This window comes from Manis javanica, chromosome 12 (assembly GCF_040802235.1).
Source record: "Manis javanica isolate MJ-LG chromosome 12, MJ_LKY, whole genome shotgun sequence".
Classification (NCBI taxonomy): Eukaryota; Metazoa; Chordata; class Mammalia; order Pholidota; family Manidae; genus Manis; species Manis javanica.
The window spans coordinates 40,771,724-40,785,663 of record NC_133167.1 but is presented as its reverse complement, the minus strand read 5'-3'; the positions used below and the strand labels follow the sequence as shown (position 1 = coordinate 40,785,663).

The window sequence follows — 13,940 nt, the reverse complement described above, 5'->3', positions numbered from 1 at the left end:
CTGTTATATTAAAATTCTGTAAACAATTTTTTAATGATAGTAGGAGGGTGCATAATGGCCACTAGAGGCAGTATTGAATTGTATATAAAGAGTAGTCTCAACTGTATGGAGAAGCAAAAGTGACTCAAGATACACAAAGTGGCTGTCTCTGGGTTGTGATATGGGTGATTAAAAAATAATTTGCTTTGTTTTCCTATTTCTCAATGATTACCATGTGTTGTGTTTATGAGCAGTGGAAAAGAAATAATAGTGAAGGAGGAAAATACGAAACTGAAACAAAACCTTAAATGGGTCTCCATTTTAGGAATGCCTTGTTTTTGAACTTGATCATTTTTTTTAGTGTGTTGGCTCTTTTGAGAGTAAACAGTAATTTTTTGACAGTGATTAAAGTTTTGGACTCATTTTCTCTTTTTCTTTAAAGATACTCCTGGGCATGGAAGTGGATGGGCTGAGACTCCTCGAACAGATCGAGGTGGAGATTCAATTGGTGAAACACCAACTCCTGGAGCCAGTAAAAGAAAGTCACGTTGGGATGAAACACCAGCTAGCCAGATGGGGGGAAGCACTCCTGTTCTGACTCCTGGAAAAACACCGATTGGCACCCCAGCCATGAATATGGCTACCCCTACTCCAGGTAGAAATTCTTTCATTAGAAATAATTTTCCCTCTTGGAAGTATTTTGAATTTTTCTTTGTGGTTTCCTGTGTGCTACTATTAACCCTTATTTTTAGCAAGAATAAAAGGATATAAAAAGTCCTGGTATGAGTTTATAATATAAAAGCAATTAAGTATCAGAATTGATCTTAACTGTCTTGTATCCTAAGGATATATGTAATGATAAAATCTTGGGCTGTAAATTGTTTTAAAATTTGGCTTTTTTGGTAGGTCACATAATGAGTATGACTCCTGAACAGCTTCAGGCTTGGCGGTGGGAGAGAGAAATTGATGAGAGAAATCGCCCACTATCTGATGAAGAATTAGATGCTATGTTCCCAGAAGGATATAAGGTAATAACAGTGATATGAATTTGCCATTATGTAGGGTATGAATTTTATTTTAATATTCTTTGAAAAAATTGGTCAAGTTTGCAGTGGCCTTTCCCAAATTTATTACTACCATTCTTCTAGCTATTTCCAAGTATATTTTAATTCCAGAAAGTATTAATAGAGATGAAATGAATGATAAGCTTTTATTACTCTTTAAAGATGAGACTTCTAGGACCATACTCTGAAAACGTATGCCTTCAGTAGCTTGCTGCTTCAATTTATCAGCAGTCCCAAGATTAAGCTCACATTATTAGATCATGTTTATTTTACTTGATTCCTTACAAGATTTTGTGTGTTTTAAGTTTGTGAGTTGCCAGTGATCTCAGAATATTCTCTTTTTACCTTAGCACCTTGAAGTTTATTTTAAATTATAAAATTCTCTAGGTACCTGGGACTCAGGGTCCATTTACCTGGTCTAAAAGTAGTGTGGTTGTATAGCTTGGTGTCATAACCAGGGCCTGACCCTAGTCATTTGATGGCTTTTGCAGAGCCTTTTCTGCCAATTCCTATTGCTTTTTAATAGTTTGTATATGTGTTTTTCCTCTATTAAATTTGTATTAGAGTATTTGTTTCAAGTATCTATGAATTTCTGCTTTGTAATTTCTTGCATCCTCCACATCATTCTGTGGGTATGGAAACTATATAACCTACTATTGATCATTTCAGTGTCTTCTCATTTGCAGTCATTGATTTCCTTAATAGCAATAGGAGGGAACAATCCTGATGTGAATCTTCAGTGAATTTTTTTTGGTTTAATCAAAGAATGTATATTTTATAGAGCTTTTGTAAATAATTTGGTTTTAGTTTTTATGCATTTAGTGCATTTTTGTTGAGTAACTTAAGTATTAAGAGTTGTTTTTATGGTGCAGAGATTTATGTGAATGATTTTTCATCTCACTAAAATATAATCTTTTTTCACTTTATGTGCACTTTGTGAACTTAGTTCTATTTATATGACATGTTGGCTTACCAACCTATTTTTGTAGATCAGCGTTTGAATGTGATCAGAATTATGTAAGCCTTCATGTATCTCCTCACTTGCTCACACTCCTAATAAACGTAATCTAAATTTAAATTTTTAGGTTAGAAATATGAATATTTGTCATACATATTTTAGTTACATTTAAGGTAGAAAAATAAGATTGATGCTAATTCTGGTCTCCAAGGAAAAAGCTTCCTGGCTAATAAACCATAAATAAAGTCTAAATGTTGTTCATGTTATTTCTTATTTTATAAAGTCAAGAAAATCCTAAACTGTCTTTGAACCCTATTAGGTACTTCCCCCTCCAGCTGGTTATGTTCCTATTCGAACTCCAGCTCGAAAACTGACAGCAACTCCAACACCTTTAGGTGGTATGACTGGTTTCCACATGCAAACTGAAGACAGAACTATGAAAAGTGTTAATGACCAACCATCTGGAAATCTTCCATTTTTAAAACCTGATGATATTCAGTACTTTGATAAACTTTTGGTGAGTGATAATAGAGATAAAATAACTACTTTTTATTCAGAATCTACAAATTATAATATCTCAACCTGCCTTAAAATTTTTTTCTTTTTACTATTTAGGTTGATGTTGATGAGTCAACACTTAGTCCAGAAGAGCAGAAAGAGAGAAAAATAATGAAGTTGCTTTTAAAAATTAAGAATGGAACACCTCCAATGAGAAAAGTAAGTATCAGTTCGTTGAATCATCATGTGCATTATAATTTTATGCTTAGACACTTATAATTAACCTCATATCTTACCAAGGACATAGTGTGAGGGAAAGAAGATGTGAGGTTTGAAGGATTTTATCTTTTTAGTAAAAAAAGTATTTTGTGCTAGTAAGTGTGTTGAAATGAGATTCTTTTTTGTCCTCAAGACCTTTAAAACATGGTGAAGATTCTAAGATGACTAGTGGAATTAATTATATTAGCATTGTATGTGGCTTAAAGGTGGGTGATCTTCTAGGAGAGTTCAGGAGTTTTATCGTGTCCCCATCGCTCTATTGTTCTTTTGAATTGCTCATTTTGAATACACTGAAAACACTGAACTTCTGTCACAGGAATTCAAACTTGTGACTGCTTTGATGAGAATGAAACTCATGCTACTTCATGTGAAATGTTTGTGAAATTAACACTAAAGTATTAAGTTACAGAAAATTATGGAGTAGTTTGCTTGTTCAGAATGCCTAATTATAAAGAGACACACCTTTTCTCCCCCCCCTCCCCCCCCCCACAGGCTGCATTGCGCCAGATTACTGATAAAGCTCGAGAATTTGGAGCTGGTCCTTTGTTTAACCAGATTCTCCCTCTACTGATGTCACCTACACTTGAGGATCAAGAACGTCATTTACTTGTGAAAGTTATTGACAGAATATTATACAAACTTGATGACTTAGTTCGACCCTATGTGCACAAGGTTTGTTCCCCTCAAGTAGTGTTTCTAATGGTTCAGTAGTTTGTAGTATAAAAGGAATTCACAGATACTTTTTACCAGTTTATTATTACATGTATTTGTGAAAATTAAAGTTCTAAAAATGTAATAGCTAAAACTATACATTCACAATAAAAGGGAATTTCATCTTGTCGCAAGACAGTTAAACAATGTTAAATTTACATGTACTAGACTTTAACTTTTTCTCATATTTACCATTATGGGTTCATGTTACATTTTTTATTTTTGTTGATGAGAGAGAAGGATGAAAATATGTATGTTTCTGTAGCTTGCCATTTAGTTTTAAGAACCATCTTTTTATTGGTATTAATGATGGTTTCAAATTGTCAAATACAGATAGATGTGTAAGTTATTTTTTTTAAATACTAAATGCTAGTGTGTGTGGTTAACAGTTCTTGTAAATTTTTATCTTTATATGGGGATTAAAATTGTCTCATTGAAGTGCTTAATTTGTCCCTTGAATAACAAAAGTCCCAGTAATTATAAGTTACCTAGTAAAGTGAGTCTTTTGTATGCTTGTGTTTTTAAATTATATAAACCACCTATAATAAAGAAAAGTCTGTATTTAATTCTGTTGCATGAGTATGGCATCGGTAATTGCTGTGAAAATGTAGCTCCTTCTCTTTTTCAGATCCTTGTGGTCATTGAACCATTGTTGATTGATGAAGATTACTATGCTAGAGTGGAAGGCCGAGAGATCATTTCTAATTTGGCAAAGGTACTTATGTTTCTTAGAGAAGAAAGTTTCTCTGTTGTTGGGGATTATTTGATGTAGAAGGAAATTATTGAAGGTTAATGTTACCAACTCCTGACAGTCCTTTTTTGTTTACCTTTTAGGCTGCTGGTTTGGCTACTATGATCTCTACCATGAGACCTGATATAGATAACATGGATGAATATGTCCGTAACACAACAGCTAGAGCTTTTGCTGTTGTAGCCTCTGCCCTGGGCATTCCTTCATTGTTGCCCTTTTTAAAAGCTGTATGCAAAAGCAAGAAGTCTTGGCAAGCAAGACACACTGGTATTAAGATTGTACAGCAGATAGCTATTCTTATGGGCTGTGCCATCTTGCCACATCTCAGAAGTTTAGTTGAAATCATTGAACATGGTAAGTTGTAACTGTAACTTTGTGTATCTTTTATAAGATAGATGTCCTGAAATTTGGGCTACCAATTTAGAGAGAGAAATGGGAGAACTCTAACTACATAAATACCATATAGCTTTTGATAGGCTTTGTAATACTATCTGCTAATAGGCTGTGGTTCATTCTGGCTTTCACCTTATTTTGTCTAATGTGAACAGGTTCTGCAATATGACCAAGTGGTTAGAATCTGGATGGTGTGGAAATTAAGTAATGTTTCTTAGTTAGAACCTGTGTTTGGTTTTTTAGGTCTTGTGGATGAGCAACAGAAAGTTCGGACCATTAGTGCTTTGGCCATCGCTGCCTTGGCTGAAGCAGCAACTCCTTATGGTATTGAGTCTTTCGATTCTGTGTTAAAGCCGTTATGGAAGGGTATCCGCCAACACAGAGGAAAGGTAGATCCACCAGTTAGATTTTTTTTTTTTATTTCTACTCAAGTTAAGGCGACTTAATTCTAATTTACTAATTACTTATGAATTTTTTATTTTAAAATAGGGTCTGGCCGCTTTCTTAAAGGCTATTGGGTATCTTATTCCTCTCATGGATGCAGAATATGCCAACTACTATACTAGAGAAGTGATGTTAATCCTAATTCGAGAATTTCAGTCACCTGATGAAGAAATGAAGAAAATTGTGCTAAAGGTAATTGTTCCAAATTGTCATTCCAGATTTGTTAATTTCGTGTGTTTCATGGCTCAAAGAGAATTGTAAAGCATGCTGTAAAAATCTAAAATTTTAAACCAGGAGTGTGTTTATTTACTACCGTGACTTTTTAACCTTTTAGGTGGTAAAGCAGTGTTGTGGAACAGATGGTGTAGAAGCAAACTACATTAAAACAGAGATTCTTCCTCCTTTTTTTAAACACTTCTGGCAACACAGAATGGCTTTGGACAGAAGAAATTATCGACAGGTAATGTTGCATGTTGTTTTTTTGCCCTGAAGGGCCTCAGAGTTTGCATGTGCTTGATTTTAAAAGGAGATGGTTTTTGTCAGCCAGTTAACTTCCATTTTGATTTTGCATTCTGGGATAAACAACCATGAATTCCCATCTGTCTAGTAAATGAAATGCTTGATCTGGGTAGGTGAAACATGAATACAGTCTTACCTTAAATCACCGTGACTTAGACTCACACTTAAACTTTTTGGCTAGATTACCTTTCTCAAAGTTTTTGAAATACGAGTTAGCTGTTCTCTGCTTGGTTAGCTATATAGTATCTTTAAAATGTTTGGTTTTCATGTCTCTCTGTTTACTTGGAAGAGCAATAGATGTTCTTTCTTTCTCTTTTTAGTTAGTTGATACTACTGTGGAGTTGGCAAACAAAGTAGGTGCAGCAGAAATTATATCCAGGATTGTGGATGACTTGAAAGACGAAGCTGAGCAGTACAGAAAAATGGTGATGGAGACAATTGAGAAAATTATGGGCAACTTGGGAGCTGCAGATATTGATCATAAACTTGAAGAACAACTGATTGATGGTATTCTTTATGCTTTCCAAGAACAGACTACAGAGGTAATGACACTAACTTATGGCAAGTTGCCAGGCTTTCATGTTTGTAAAAAAAAAAAAAGAAGCATACTGCTTTTCAAACAAACACTGTTAAAAAGTGATTTAATTTGAAATAATTTTTAAATGTTCACCTACTCATTCAGTTGGCTATGAGGAATAATTGTTCTCCCTGACATTTATAGTATTGGTACATTTCAACTTCTGTCAAAACAAACTGAATTCTAGTTTCCAATGAGCGTTGTTTTTTAATTTAACTTAATTTTATTTTCCTTTAGGACTCAGTGATGTTGAATGGCTTTGGCACAGTGGTCAATGCTCTTGGCAAGCGAGTCAAACCTTATTTGCCTCAGATCTGTGGTACAGTTTTGTGGCGTTTAAATAACAAATCAGCCAAAGTTAGGCAACAGGCAGCTGACTTGATCTCTCGAACTGCCGTTGTCATGAAGACGTGTCAAGAGGTAAACTTTTGTATCAGATTCTTATTTCTTCACCAGATAGGTTAAGGTGAATAGTAACATTTTAACATTATTTCCTTTATTACAGGAAAAATTGATGGGACACTTGGGTGTTGTTTTATATGAGTATTTGGGAGAAGAGTACCCTGAAGTATTGGGCAGCATTCTTGGAGCACTGAAGGCCATTGTAAATGTAATAGGTATGAAATTTGCTGGTTGAGTAAGAATTTTTTTTTTTAACTTTCTTTGGCTTTTTTGAAAGTAAAGTATAGAATCATATATAAGAGTTGAGTAATGATTTCTGATACATCACAAAAATCTTTCCCAAAAACCCATTTATGTTTTACTTTAAAAGAGAATAGAGGGCAAGTTTAGGACCTGCAAGAGAGATGGGAATAGTCACAACTCAAAAAACTTTGAAGTTATGGAATGGACGATTCTGATAAAAATAGGTTTTATTTGAGATATATTGTTAAGGGGGGGGCGGTGGAGAAAGACAACCCTGAAGTTTTAATGTTTTAGGACAATACTCCATATTTATTCAAACTTGAGTTAGTAAATAATTATGGCAGGTTTTTCTGCTTGCTGTCAAATTCTAAGAATATAACCAGGGAGAAAAGTGAATTGCTTAAGTTTTTATCTTGTTTTTTTATTCATATCCAATCCTTTATCCATTTAGTTTTCTAACCCAAAGTAAAAACACAAATATATTACAAATGGTCTGGGGTGTAGAGAGCAAAGCTTTTATTCTTTAAAGTCATTATGATGAAGCAAACAATGATCTCTTTTGTTAATCCTTTACTGTATTGAACATAAACTGTGAAAGTAACTTGCACAGTTTAGTGGGACCAAAATCTATCAGAAGATCACAATAGTTTGCTGTATAGCTAGTTTTTCTCATTTTAGTAAGGGGTTTATATGTAATATAGGAGAATCATTGAAATACTGAATTTACAAATAATCCCCAACTCAGCCCTGTCCTCCATTTGAATATAGCTACTTGCCAAAAATAAGAAAAATCAGTTACTTGGCCACTTACGGGGCTCTGGTTTGCAGGGAATTGTAAACCATATTGTTGGTCAGGGAAACATGGGAAAAATCAATGGAGAGAGAATCAGAGCAAGCAGTTCTAGTTAGAGCAAGAGCCCCTGCCAGCTGCCTCCTTTTTTCTCTCTTCATAGGTGTAAATACCATCCAAGTATGCCCTGCATTGCAGGGAGACTGGAGATCTGTTTGTTTTGCAGTTAAAGGGTAAGGGGGCCCTTTCTGGAAAATTTTGCTTTAATTTACATGTCTACCTCTGGCTTACATTGTTGTGTATGGCCGGAACATAAGTCGTCCCCATATTTAAATGTCAGTGTACAAATACATTTCAGAGCCAAATACAACTTTTTTTGTTGTTAGTATCCATCATTAATCACTTCACTAATTTCTTTCATTTCTATGCATAATCAGAAGTTGTTAATGACGAGTTAAAAACAGTTCTGAGTCTGGTTAGAATCTGGGGCCTTTTCTTTCCTTAGGCAGCTGTAAGTTTATATTTATGCCTAGCTGTGTATATTACATTGCTAATAAAAGGTAAATTAAGCAAAGGTTGTGGTTCAAATTTTAATTGATAGTGTGCTGACTTCTATTAAATAGGTATGCATAAGATGACCCCACCAATTAAAGATCTCCTGCCCAGACTCACTCCCATCTTAAAGAACAGGCATGAAAAAGTACAAGAGAATTGTATTGATCTTGTTGGACGTATTGCTGACAGGTAAACAGATTACCTAAATATTTTTATAAGCAGGATTGGTTTTCACATGTAGCCACTTTTTACTACTCACTTTACAAATTTGCTTAATGTTGGTAATGTGAATGTATATGTCCCCAGGTTATTTAGTATTTTTATTTTCAGTGAAATTTTAATTTGAATGGTAATAGGGGTGTGGCAATATAGTTCTAAGACAACCCATCTTTTCTGAAGAGTAATGTTTTTAATGCGTAAAATGAGTAGGTAGTCATGTTTTGAGAACTGAATTTACAGATTCACCTTACAAAAACTTTCACTTTTTTTTTTTAAATTAGGGGAGCTGAATATGTGTCTGCAAGAGAATGGATGAGAATTTGCTTTGAGCTTTTAGAGCTCTTAAAAGCACACAAAAAAGCTATTCGTAGAGCCACAGTCAACACATTTGGTTATATTGCAAAGGCCATTGGGTGAGTATTATTTACTTGTGTGTGTATATATAAAACATAATAAATGCATTGTGGTGGTGAAAAATCTTCTATTTCTGTAGAAACTCCTTAAGGCATTATGTGAGTAATACAGTTAAAACACTTGATTTATGTTGGCCTTCAATTTTTTAAATGTTTTCTTAAATTTTAAAATTAATTAAAATGGAGGTGTTTAAGTTTCATTTAATCATACTTCAGTTATTTGCAGAGAGTGAAAGAGTACCATCTTCAGAATAATTGCAAATTTTTGTTGGTCCTTTTTAAGACATACTGTTTAAAATATTAAGGCCTGTTCTTAATAAAACAGCATCATTCAAGTCTCATGTTAGTGCTTTGTGCAGTATTTTTCTAAAATTGATCCACAGACAACTGAATTATAGCTGTATTATTAGATTATCTGTGGTTATTTGCTTCCACTCTGTCAAACCAAGCTAAAAGAGTTAGTCGTTGTAGAAAACAAGATACTGTGTGCATGTGACTTAATAACAAAATATTTTCAAGTGATAAAACATAATAAAAGGTTAATTATGTAGTATCCCCCCCCCTTTTTGGTAGCAGTAATATTTATTTCAGTGGTGAAGTAGTCAAAAAATTTGCCACCAATAGCTGTTGGACTTTTTTAGTCCCTGTGTCCCTCTAAATTTGTGGTATAATAAATGCTGAAAGGGGAATAGATGTGGTAAAGGTGTGAGGGAGGGAGGATAAAAAAAGGAAATTAGGGTTGGTCTATGTCATGGGAGACCACAGTCTGGATACAACTGTAAGATTGACCAGCTGTGGTAGCCATGTTTTAACCCCTTAAAGAATTGCTAAATCTAAACATTTGGTTAAATTTCTTTATATTCAGGAAATTTACTAAAGGCTGAAAATTATACTTGAAAATGAATTCATTTGAATATTCTAAAATGGGCACTTTAAATGAAGTTGTTAAGTACAAACAAATGCCAGTGACTTGAAAGTACCATATTTTGCCTTAAAATTACTAAGTTTCCAGTGACTGTTTACCGTAAAGTTTTATTCTTTGTGTATTTTCTTTCCCTTCTGGGAAAATTTTGACTTGTAATCTAACAGTTTGCTGATACATTTATTTTTTTCAGCCCTCATGATGTATTGGCTACACTTCTAAACAACCTCAAAGTTCAGGAAAGGCAGAACAGAGTTTGTACCACTGTAGCAATAGCTATTGTTGCGGAAACATGTTCACCCTTCACAGTACTACCTGCCTTAATGAATGAATACAGAGTTCCTGAACTGAATGTCCAAAATGGGGTTTTAAAATCACTTTCCTTCTTGTTTGAATATATTGGTGAAATGGGAAAGGACTACATTTATGCTGTAACACCATTACTTGAAGATGCTTTAATGGATAGGTAAGTGACTTGTACTAAATGCAAGAAAACAGTTAAAATTCTTAGTTTTAGAACTTAGGAAGTAATTATTACATGATCTGTTTATTGTGATGCAGTTAAAGAAGTGGAATAGTAGGTATTTAAGAAAGAGGAACTTGGGTATTTGTGAAACTGTAAATATGACTAATTTTATCTTCAAATGTTATTGTTGTTCCCCCAGTTATCTCTACCAAGTGTCCCCTCTCCTTTTTCTTCCCCTTTCCTATCTATTAGACTAAATACCTTTTGAAAAGCAGTAATTAATCAACTTCTGTTTTAAGAACTAATTAAAGTCACATATAATTAAAGGAAAATGGTGAGCATGAACTAGGTGTAGCAAAGAGACCTGATCTTTTTTAGCTTTTTGTTTCTGTAGGTGATGCAGAAATTCCTGTTAGGCCTTGAAGTACTGAACATAGCAATTCAGAGCTACCCTATTGCTATTGCAGGCCCCCCCAGTTAACTCAGTTGGTGACCACCAGTACAGTACTGCCTAAGTTATTTGACAGATTCCTGTTAGCCTTTAAATCCATCTAGACTGACATAGCGTTAGACTCAAAAGTAACTGAAGAGCATGAAGGGAAAGTTCAAAGTCTAAGTAGGGGAGAGGACTGCTTCATTGGTTCTTTATTTTCTAGGGAAAACGTTACTCAAGTAGAACCCATCCAATTACTTCTGTGTACAGATTAAAGTTACTCATTAATCACCTACCCAAAGGAAGGCCTAACAGGATCCATAAATTCACACAAGGTGTATGTAAGATCTGGAGACAGAATTGAGAATCATGCTCTATAAATAAAGTCTGATCACCTGAGACCCTGTAAAGTAGGAGTAAATCATATTTGTTCAGTATTTCTCAGTGGGATGTGCCTAAGCATCATAAGGCAGTCATTGATGGGTGTGACCCACAGTTAAAAATTACGTTCTTTTTTTCTAAGAATTTGAAGTAGTAACTGATGAAAATTACTAATTGAAAAGAAACTTTAGTTAGGAAATTCATTAATGAGGAGTACTGCTTCACTATGGTGCCTAATAGATTAAACATTGTTACAGTAAATAAATAAGGAATGCTAGTTAACTTCACATATTTTTTTCTAACATACCATTAAGGTACCCTTACTACCAAAGAGTGTGAGCCAAGTTCTTATAACTACCACAAACCCATTATCTGATGTTTGTAGTCAGTTGAATAATTGTAGAATGAGTAACTCAATGATTTGTCATAAACATAAGTTAACTTGGGAGATGATGAAGTTCTTACTTCTGTAGGTTTGAAAAAAAAATTGGTCCTTCTCTTCCCTTCTCCAAATTGAGTTCTTGAATGAAACTTTAAATTTACAAAGGAAGAGATTGTATTTTAATTTAGTTATCTATTACATACCAGTACTGAATTACTTCAGAAGATTTAAAATGAGGTATTACCGTTAATCAGTGATGTGTGATGAGTCGTGTAACTCCTCTTAGTAGCATACTAAAATGTACACTGCACAGGGCTCTCTTGTTGATACTCCTTTGAAAAGTTAATTAAGAAATGTGTCTTATTTTTGAGCCATAGTGAGGTTTGAGTCATTGAAGCAAAAGTTCTCAAGTAGAATTAGTCATCCTAAAGCCATTCTATATCAGAATATATAGAAAGTGAGGATGACTCCATCTGTTCCACACACTGGATTTGTAATTTAGTTTTTAATAGGCAGGAGAATGTTTCCTGTAAAAGTAAGTCAAAATCTTAACAAAGAGCATTTTTTCCCATTACAGGGACCTTGTACACAGGCAGACGGCTAGTGCAGTGGTGCAACATATGTCACTTGGGGTTTATGGATTTGGTTGTGAAGATTCACTGAATCACTTGTTGAACTATGTATGGCCCAATGTGTTCGAGACATCGCCCCATGTTATTCAGGCAGTTATGGGAGCCTTGGAGGGCCTAAGAGTTGCTATTGGACCATGTAGAATGTTGCAGTATTGTTTACAGGTAGGTCAGAGATTACTCGATTAACTTGCTAATTATCAATATGGTATATTTTGCCATATGCCAAAACAGTTGTGTGGGGAGGGGGGTTAGAATTTTGTCTTTGCCCATTGAGTTTTGTGTAGTTGTCAGGGTTTTTTTTCTCTTAAAGGGAAATGTCTGGAATCATATCTTTATGGTTTGTTAGTTGTGTTAAGGTTATTCATGTTCTTGTAAACTGAAATAATGTAACCTTTTAATTATTCTAGGGTTTGTTTCATCCAGCTCGGAAAGTCAGAGATGTGTATTGGAAAATTTACAACTCCATCTACATTGGTTCACAGGATGCTCTTATAGCACATTACCCAAGAATCTACAATGATGATAAGAACACCTATATTCGTTACGAACTTGACTATATCTTGTAACTTTGTTTATTTTGTGTTTAATGCACAGCTGTTTCACAACTTAAACTTGCTTCAATTTGGTGATGTAAACTTTTAAACACTGCAGATCAGCATAGAACTGGTCATAGAGGAAGAGCTAGAAATCCAGTAGCATGATTTTTAAATAACCCGTCTTTGTTTTTGATGTTAAACAGTAAACGCCAGTAGTGACCAAGAACACAGTGATTACACAGACTATACTGGAGGGATTTCATTTTTAATTCATCTTTATGAAAGTTTAGAATTCATTCCTTGTGTTTAAAGGGAATGTTTAATTGAGAAATAAACATTTGTGTACAAAATGCTAACTTGTGTGTGTTTTTTGAATATGACTTGTAAACTGCGGAACTTTGATAAAGTATTGACTTGTGTATAATGAAGTGGCTTGATTTCATTTTCTGTCACCTGGCTTATGGAAGGTAGTGGATAGAAACTAAAGCAATGGCATCTTTGTCAAATTCCATTTGTTCTGTTGAAATGACATCAAGAAGAGTAGCTTTGGGGGTGTTTGCCTCAAACTAGCACAACTGTTCCATCATAGAAAATAAAGCACCTCTGCTGAACTGTCTTGAGTAATACTATTTTGCCCTTACATAGCGCCTTTCATCTCTTGATTTCTCAAAATGCTTTATAAACCTGATTAGGGGAAATGATTCAAGTCATGTCCAACTCTTGACGAGGCTTAGTTTAGAGAGCGGGGAAAGTATCTACATCAATACTGTTTTCTACATACTGGGAGTGAGGCCACCTAAGTAATGCTAGTAGAATAAAGACAGCCTTGGGCTGTTCCCCATGTCATAAATCACTACTCAACAATATTTGGCAAATGACCTGTTGAGCACCTACTGGGGACCGGCCACTATGCTTAGTGTAAGGGTTGCTAAGGTGCTTTAGACCTGCCCTTGCCCTTAAGAAATGCAGATTAATGGTGAAGGGGAGACATCCAGTTAATGTTACTTAGGTACTGTGATACCACACAGAGGCAGAGGCTAAAATGTCTAGGTTGGCTTAGTTTTGCATTAGTAATCAGATATTCATCTACAGGTGTCAAGCATAAACTGAAATGCCATTTAATTCTAAAGGAGCCAAGCAATGGGGAAGTACTATGTTTTGGCAAATAATTTAAAGCTTTTCCCAATTTTCTGGCCAGAAATGTCCTAGTTTTAGTCCTTTTACTACCCCTAGCTGTTTTGTCTCAACGCTAATAGTCCCGCGAACTCAGATTGTGCAGCAGTGCTACTGCAGGTGAAACTGCTATCCTGGGACCAGCAGTTGTTTTCCTCAGATTGTTAACACTTGCAGCTCCCTGTCCTGGAGGCCTACGTGGGAAACTGATGCTGAGCAT

The 13,940-nt window shown here is 34.8% G+C and overlaps 1 protein-coding gene across 5 annotated transcripts in view; it reads left to right on the top strand.

Moving 5' to 3' along the window:
* The window catches only part of SF3B1 (splicing factor 3b subunit 1), a 117,588-nt gene extending 104,617 nt beyond the window's left edge, over window positions 1-12,971 (top strand). For 4 of the 5 annotated variants that reach the window (XM_073218505.1, XM_017662863.3, XM_073218506.1 and 1 more), the window contains 18 exons: window positions 422-634; window positions 886-1,007; window positions 2,321-2,518; window positions 2,617-2,718; window positions 3,271-3,450; window positions 4,118-4,204; window positions 4,324-4,594; window positions 4,877-5,022; window positions 5,123-5,269; window positions 5,412-5,537; window positions 5,917-6,138; window positions 6,411-6,593; window positions 6,679-6,790; window positions 8,232-8,352; window positions 8,664-8,795; window positions 9,911-10,183; window positions 11,957-12,173; window positions 12,419-12,971. In XM_073218505.1, coding sequence (XP_073074606.1) covers window positions 422-634; window positions 886-1,007; window positions 2,321-2,518; window positions 2,617-2,718; window positions 3,271-3,450; window positions 4,118-4,204; window positions 4,324-4,594; window positions 4,877-5,022; window positions 5,123-5,269; window positions 5,412-5,537; window positions 5,917-6,138; window positions 6,411-6,593; window positions 6,679-6,790; window positions 8,232-8,352; window positions 8,664-8,795; window positions 9,911-10,183; window positions 11,957-12,173; window positions 12,419-12,577 — 3,011 coding nt within the window. In that variant the 3' untranslated portion in view covers window positions 12,578-12,971. Of the gene's footprint in view, window positions 1-421; window positions 635-885; window positions 1,008-2,320; window positions 2,519-2,616; window positions 2,719-3,270; window positions 3,451-4,117; window positions 4,205-4,323; window positions 4,595-4,876; window positions 5,023-5,122; window positions 5,270-5,411; window positions 5,538-5,916; window positions 6,139-6,410; window positions 6,594-6,678; window positions 6,791-7,771; window positions 7,842-8,231; window positions 8,353-8,663; window positions 8,796-9,910; window positions 10,184-11,956; window positions 12,174-12,418 lie in introns of those variants that run through there. The other variant, XR_012123631.1, reaches the window with a different exon arrangement.
* Window positions 12,972-13,940: the final 969 nt, after the last annotated feature.